This window comes from Cyprinodon tularosa, unplaced genomic scaffold (genome assembly GCF_016077235.1).
Source record: "Cyprinodon tularosa strain WSP-4 unplaced genomic scaffold, ASM1607723v1 ctg62, whole genome shotgun sequence".
Taxonomy (NCBI): Eukaryota; Metazoa; Chordata; class Actinopteri; order Cyprinodontiformes; family Cyprinodontidae; genus Cyprinodon; species Cyprinodon tularosa.
The window spans coordinates 380,113-388,425 of NW_024039363.1; the positions used below are offsets into that span (position 1 = coordinate 380,113).

The window sequence follows — 8,313 nt, forward strand, 5'->3', positions numbered from 1 at the left end:
CAAATTTATATTAAAGTTATTTATTTACTGTAAATGAACTCTACATTCACCAACATGAAGGACTCGCAACATTACAAAAATAAATTCTACAGATCACAGGTTGAAAAGACAATCCTTCAGAAAATACAAAGTTTCATTACAAAAGACTGCTCACAGGTCCCCCTCCTTGCCTCGCACACCAATGGCAACATACCAAAAATAAAATAATTCACAATGTAGTGTACCCCACAGAACTTTAACATCTTTAGACAGGTCTTCAAAATACATAATACAGTATGTTGGCCAGAAACTTCTTCAGTTTATGGCACCCAGATGTCAACAAGGAACCGTAAATGGTTTAACACTGAACAGAGCAAAAGTCCATACTGGTGAAGAGACTGTGTGTCAGTAACTTGAGATCATGTAAGAAAACATCCTGGAGTAGCCAAAGTGACTCAGTGTAACTCCATAAGGCATTATATTTTAGAACCAACCGGAAAACCCAAGCTGCTCCTTTTGCGACTTCTCCAGGCTCCTTTGTCAAGCAGCCTCAACAAGCATGTTGTCATACGGTTGTTTGATGGAGCGCAAATTATCTTAAACCACTGAAGTGTTTCCACTCAATGTCAGGCTTCAGTTTTCACTTGGCGTGGCAGGACCACTGCTTATATGGACATTCTTCATCAGCTGCAGAGATGCACAGCTGAGCCAGCTACGACTGGTGGGCATCTCCCCGACAATCTCCCAGGCATCAGTTTCTTCACAGTACCGTTCAATAGTGTCATGATATCTGTACAAAGGATAAGAATAAAAAAAGGCAACAATGAAATTAGAAACTACAGATTAAGTATCTCTAAGAATTAAATCCTCAATTATAGAAAGGACTGACTCACCTGTCCCAACCCTCTTCACCTCCTAAAACATAAATCTTTCCATCCACTACAGCAGCCCCCGGCCGGTAGCGGCGCTCTTTCATGGGAGCGCACATCGTCCACTGATTGGTTTTTGGATTGAAACACTCGACTTTATCAGTGTTTTCAGTTGAGGCATGCCACCCCCCTAAAAAGCAACCATCTAATCAGAAAAGACCCCAACTTTGCAGGAAAAAACTAAAACAAGAGGAACGACAGCGTTACCTATAACGTAGAGCCTTCCTTTCAGCGTACAAGCAGCTGAACCAGACCGTGCAATCTGCATCGGGGCGACCTCTGTCCACACTGCAGTTTTGGGATTATAGACCTGAGCGAGGTCAGTGCCGTCTCCATCCTCAAGAACTGCGCCTCCTACCAGCATCAACAGAAAACTGTTATCATTTATATCCTTATGGTTAAACATTAAGAACCTTATACATGTTCCCTACCAGTGACGTAGAGCAAACCATCCAAGGCAACTACTGCAGGGCTTGTAACGGCCATTTTTACAGATGGTGTAAACTGCCAGGAGTTGGTGCGGGGATTGTAGCACTCCACTGAGCTCAGACGCCCTCGGCCCTCCCAGCCTCCGACGGCGTAAACAAAGCCATCCAGCATGGCCAGACCTGAAACAGACCTGCACTGTTAAAAGGCTTTTATTCAAACTGAACCACTCAGATTCATGCTTCAGAAGTGACCACCACAACACTGAGCAAGCCTTGTGCCAACAGTTTGAAACACATTTCTTTACTACGGTACTTAGACCCACTTTTAGCAGTGATTAGGGATGCGAGTCAAAAAAAAAAAAAATGAATGCTTACTGAAATAAATCAGCCTGCATCTAAAATCCCCAATATAAATGAGTCGATAGTAATAATCCACTTAGATTTAGCTCCTTTTAAAGTTTATGTAACATACTGGTTACTGACAAATGGGCAAGTCTTTCTGGTGCCAATTATTGATGACTTCCACTTGATCAAGACTTTTCTGACATTCCATAACAGAAAATCAGTGATAAACTAGGTATGTTTCATCCTGATATTGTTCAATATTGTATAGGTGAATAATCAGAGCTAAAATATCATATGGGAAAGACGAAGTTGCATTGGATTGTATAAAACAATCTTTAGTGTGTGTAACTCTCGTAGGGTTATCTACCAAAACATAGATGTGTAAAACGCTGACAAAAGGAATTTTAGTCGAAAGGTTTTGTGTTTATAGTTCATAATATTCATGAATTAAAACCTGACAGACTGAGGCAATTTAAGATCATAACAGCTTTCATATATAAGCAAAGCCTCCACAAACAATCAAACCATAATCCCAAGTGATTAGAAACATGTGCATTTAAAAAGGTCCAATGTGCCACCGTCTCTTCATAATCTGTCCTATAAGTTTTAATTTGTTAAGCTGGAATATATATGAATCACACTTTAGCAGAAGGTAAGCCGTTAGTACACAGCAGGAAATACTGTGATGAGGCTTTCCTACCCAACTCAGAGCGAGCTACATTCATAGGAGCCATCTCTATCCAGGAGTCAAAGCAGGGGTCATAGCGCCACATCTCTCTGCTGGCTGAGCCATCTGGGAACTCTCCGCCCGCCAAATATAGCGTCGAGTCTACGTAAGCATGGAAGAGGAACATGAAAAACAAACATTCATGCTGGAGATGATTCAGCTTAGTATTTAGCAAAGGAACAAGAAAGAGCAATTAACGATTATAATGCAAATCGATTGATCTGTCAATTATTTTTCCTTTATAATCGGATAGCCAAGTCTTTTTATGTAATTAAACCAGGTGAAACTAAAACTATTTCACTTTTTTTTATTTTTAAGGTTTTTTTATTATTTCTTTTTTTTTTTTATCTTAAATGAGATCTATATATCTTTTACAATTTTGATAAAATTACTGCTCTAAGCAGGTTTCTCTGTCAGCTAAAGGCAAGTTAAAGAGTCTCTATAATCCAGTTGACAATCAATCGATTACTAAATTAGTTGACTATTATTTAAATGATTGATCAACCCGATTGCTTCAGCTCCAGAGAGAAATTCACCTGAGACGACAAGACCGTGTTTGCTGACTGCGAAGGGCAGACAGGCCAGGTTCTTCCAATGGTTCGTCACGGGATCAAAACTCTCCACGCTGCGCAGCACCACCTTGTCGTCCTCTCCACCAACAGTCACGATCACCTCAACGGTTCCTGTTGACACAGCAACAAGTGGGAGAACATAGCTGAGGCCTTGTGGCTTTAGGATGTGAACAAAACCAAAAATGTCATTCATTCTCTGTGGAAAATACAATTTCACAGTTTATAGTAATTTCCCTTTTAGTGCCGCTGATGAATGAAGAATTGGACAGAAGTATTTTTAATTAAAATGCAAACAGGTAATACCTTATTTTTTTTTGGACCTGTCAAATTGAAAAATGACTTACTTTATTTATTGGATCACCTACACCTTTGCATGGTGATGGAGCTATAGTTCATTAAGTGGTGGTCCCAGAAAGTTGCGTTAAGGAACCAGTTTACTGCTTCTAGTGATATAAAATTGTTTTGCACTCACTCAAAGGAAGAAAAATAATATTAAAAGATAAACACAAAAACGCGAACTCGCAAACACATCTGTGACCCTAACCTGTCCAACAAGAAAGGGTGAGCAACAGCATGAGAAGAAGCCAGTAGGTCCTTTGGTAACTGAGGGAGCTGCAGTTCAGAGAACACGTCAAAAGTACAATTTTTTTTTTAATCTGGCTTATAAAAGCAAAGTATGAATGTAGAATCCCATTAACCATTAATAGGGCAATTTACCATTTTTGATCACTTGCATACCCCTTACAAATGGAGTCCCCCCCCCCCCCCCCCCCCCGTCCCTCAGTGAGTTCTAGAATCACAAGATCTATATCCATCCATTCATCAAAGATGCTGCTGCATGGCTGTACATCTTATTCTGGCATTTGACCAATAAGATGAATGTTTGAATGATATATTACCTACTGGAAATTGAGTTGGGGAAAAAAAAAGTTAGGAAAAAAAAAAAGTAAAAAGCTAATTGAAAAGTTAAAGGTAATGACCCTAGTTAATTATATTTAGATTTATAAACTAAAAGATATACACTCACCGGCCACTTTATTAGGTACACCTGTCCAATTGCTCGTTAACACTTAATTTCTAAGCAGCCAATCACATGGCGGCAACTCAGTGCATTTAGGCATGTAGACGTGGTCAAGACAATCTCCTGCAGTTCAAACCGAGCATCAGTATGGGAAAGAAAGTGGATTTGAGTGACTTTGAACGTGGCATGATTGTTGGTGCCAGAAGGGCTGGTCTGAGTATTTCAGAAACTGCTGATCTACTGGGATTTTCACGCACAACCATCTCTAGGGTTTACAGAGAATGGTCCGAAAAAGAAAAAACATCCAGTGAGCAGCAGTTCTGTGGGCGGAAATGCCTTGTTGATGCCAGAGGTCAGAGGAGAATGGCCAGACTGGTTCGAGCTGATAGAAGGGCAACAGTGACTCAAATAACCACCCGTTACAACCAAGGTGGGCAGAAGAGCATCTCTGAACGCACAGTACGTCGAACTTTGAGGCAGATGGGCTACAGCAGCAGAAGACCACACCGGGTGCCACTCCTTTCAGCTAAGAACAGGAAACTGAGGCTACAATTTGCACAAGCTCATCGAAATTGGACTATAGAAGATTGGAAAAACGTTGCCTGGTCTGATGAGTCTCGATTTCTGCTGCGACATTCGGATGGTAGGGTCAGAATTTGGCGTCTACAACATGAAAGCATGGATCCATCCTGCCTTGTATCAACGGTTCAGGCTGGTGGTGGTGGTGTCATGGTGTGGGGAATATTTTCTTGGCACTCTTTGGGCCCCTTGGTACCAATTGAGCATCGTTGCAACGCCACAGCCTACCTGAGTATTGTTGCTGACCATGTCCATCCCTTTATGACCACAATGTACCCAACTTCTGATGGCTACTTTCAGCAGGATAATGCGCCATGTCATAAAGCTGGAATCATCTCAGACTGGTTTCTTGAACATGACAATGAGTTCACTGTACTCAAATGGCCTCCACAGTCACCAGATCTCAATCCAATAGAGCATCTTTGGGATGTGGTGGAACGGGAGATTCGCATCATGGATGTGCAGCCGACAAATCTGCGGCAACTGTGTGATGCCATCATGTCAATTTAGACCAAACTCCCTGAGGAATGCTTCCAGCACCTTGTTGAATCTATGCCACGAAGAATTGAGGCAGTTCTGAAGGCAAAAGGGGTCCAACCCGTTACTAGCATGGGGTACCTAATAAAGTGGCCGGTGAGTGTAAGTGCCAGTATCAGCATTAATGCATGTAAGGTTATTTTGTACCAAAAAGAAAAAAATGTTTCTTTCACTTCTTATAGAAGCACTTTTGTTATTTTTCTTAATTTATTTGGGCCAGTTTGCGTTTATTACATTGACATTAATTTTTGCCATCAAAATATCGATATTTTTTTAATGTTACAGAGGTAATAAGGTCTTGTCCTGATTCCAATAACACTATTGACTTGAAAAGTTGATTTTTAAAGTATTTCACAGGGTGCCCTATAAAGGGTTAAAAGAAAAATGGCAGATCAAATTTGCAGTTTGCCACAAGCCATATAGGGGATGCAGCACAGAAGTAGGAGAAGCTGTCTGAGAGCACAGGAACCTTTTCTCTTAAAAACATAAAAAGCTTTGTGTGAAAACACCATCCTGATGAGGTGGTAAGTGTTCCTATACATGAACCAAGGATGCTTTTCTTAGCAGATAGTAAATGAGAAAATTGATAGAGTTAAATACCAGCCAACATACATTAGAAATTTTTTTGATAGAGCAGAATCCCCATAGGTGAAATCCAGACACCTTCGTTACAGATGTGACTGTCTGTACCTGTGAATCTACGGGGCCTCGCTCTGGAGCTGTAGAGCTCTCCACGGCGATCCTTTAGCAGCAGGTAATCCTTAGCTTCAGAGATGAGCTTCTGACAGGCCTGGTTCTCCTTCACAACATCTAAAGACTCGATTAAGTCATGGAGGTAGTACGGGCTGATGAGAGGCAGGCGGATGTGCTCGAGCACCTTGGAGGAACAAATTGAAGAGGAGACATCTTTAAGAAAAATAAATGAGGTTTCTACTTCGTAGTTTCATTTTAGCATGTAGCAACACAAAGAGGCAGAAATCCAGGTTAATTTTTATACAGGAAAATATATAATTAAAACAAAGTAGACTTCTTTTTATATATGTGATAAGAAAAAAGCCTCTGGGGAAATCTCAGTGCTTACTAATAATCCCCAACACCTGGATGGATGTCTTTGCAACTTAAAACAGCAAAGAGGAGTTTTCTTTCACATCACAGCTTAATGGAGGTAATTTTTTTGCTCTAAATTCTGTGTTGGTTCATAACTAATACAAAGAAATCAGGTGTGATCACAAAGCAGTGCGAAACAACCTGGAACATCACCATATCTCTAATGAAGCTTTACCTTTTCAAAGCCTTGCTTGCGAGTGGGACATTTATTCAACCACAGCATGACGGCCTCAAACACCATCTCCTCTTTTGGGACGTTCAGAAAGTCGCTCGAGATAATTTCTGTAAGTTTGTCCACACAGAGGGACAGGAACTCTTCCTAAAGAGAGAAGAATATGGAAGGATCAAACATTAGCAGCAGCCAAAAAACAAACTGTTGAATGTCAGTTTGAGACTGATTGAATTAAATAAATTGATTCCTTTCATATGGGATCCATCTGATGACAGTAGGACATCTATTTTTGTTACATTGCTGTTAATAAATACTGACCTAAATAATTATAGCTGTGGAATAACTGTACACACCCTGAAACTGGTTTGAAAAAACACCTATTAGAGGGTCAATTTTGGTCACAGAAAAGGTGCTGGTATGATAATGGTCAATATATGCTGAACGGACATAAAGTGCAATCCATTTGTAAGAGAGAAAAAAATAATGACAGATTGCTCCCAAGTCAGAATTAAGGGCAGATTATCCCTCTGCAACCACACACATCAAATGACGCTTGCGTCTGGTCGCGAACCAGTTTTGCTGGTATGCTTACTCCATTTCAAGTCAGAAATGCATGGAAGATGCTCCCGTTTTAGGGGATATTGCTGATACAATTTTACAAATAATTATTCTTACTCCATTTGGTGCAATAAAATAAACATCTTGAGGATCTTTGAAACTATGGAGATGCATCTATAGAAACTAGAAATGGTGGAAATTAGCCATAGAAAAGGGTTTTTAAAGATCCGTTCCAAATTAAAAACATGTCTAAACTGCTGGTATTTTATTGAAAAGGGCTTTTTGTTAGACTTAATGGGCAAAAGAGATTTCAGGTTTTATTTTGAATTTATCCCAAGTTCCAACTGTCTTTCTAAACCTAAAACAGCAACAACACTATTTTACAATATTTCACAACGATGGAAGTTTTAATGGCTTTTACAAACGGAAATGAAAAAAAAAAAAAAAAAAAAAAAAAAAAAAGGTGTAATTAACCGAAACTTTTCCAACATTGTGTCCATTATTTGGACCGTCCCATCTAAACACAAAACATTCACCTGTTGAGAAACTCTTCCAAAGTTCTCCACAATGTACTCCATGCTGTGCTTCTCCAGCTCCTTGCAGGAATGGGCCTCTGCAAAGCAGTGAATTCCCACACAGTTCGTCTCATCCATCTGACGCTCCATAAAGCGGCAGCAAGCCTCTCGAACAGCCATCACATCCAGCAGATTGGCAGCTGCCAGCAGCGCCTACACAGACGCACACCAGTCCTTAGCAGCAATACTTATTTATTTCTGAATGCACTTTAGTGAATATCTTACTTGCACATTTGCTTTAGTAATGAAGACCTCTGATGTGTATGCATAGGTCACCAGCTTGCCAATCATCTGGGGCTCAACCCCATTAATGGCAACACGTTCCTGCTTTGACTCTAGAAGATCAGCTGAAAACATTGCCTGCAGTTGGTAAAACACAAACACATCAAGCTCAGGATTTTCATAGAAGATAAAGTGTAATCTGTAACATTGTGAGATGTTTACCTGGAAGTAGGAGCTAAAAGATGCAAGTACAATTCTATGGCAGGGGAACTCCTGCCCTCCACAGCACAGGGTCACATCACAGAAGGCTTTGTTGAGCCGCATGCTGTTCAGGCCCCGCAGGACTGTGTTGGGATGCGTGGTTTCCACAAACAGGTAGTCCTCGCCGCTCTGAGGATCCGCAGGAGGCCCTGCGGCAGCGGCGGCGGTTTCTTCGTCCTCCAGAGCCTGGAGCATGGCGTTTCTGATGGACCTAAAAAACAACTGAGAGGCGACGGGCAGGACTTCGGCCATATGCGACTGTGCTAGGCACTCCTAAAGATGAAACACAGGCATGTGTAAC

The 8,313-nt window shown here is 40.9% G+C and overlaps 1 protein-coding gene across 1 annotated transcript; it reads right to left on the reverse strand.

Annotated features, from left to right (window-relative positions):
• On the reverse strand, positions 1 to 8,313 carry si:ch211-256e16.3 (kelch-like protein diablo). Its single transcript, XM_038307816.1, has 11 exons — positions 7,974 to 8,313; positions 7,755 to 7,889; positions 7,491 to 7,682; positions 6,400 to 6,543; positions 5,808 to 5,994; positions 2,945 to 3,091; positions 2,382 to 2,510; positions 1,340 to 1,516; positions 1,116 to 1,262; positions 873 to 1,038; positions 1 to 769 (listed from the first exon to the last, which is right to left on the reverse strand). The coding sequence occupies exons 1-11, from the start codon at positions 8,262 to 8,264 to the stop codon at positions 613 to 615; spliced, it is 1,872 nt and encodes a 623-aa protein (XP_038163744.1). The 5' UTR covers positions 8,265 to 8,313; the 3' UTR covers positions 1 to 612.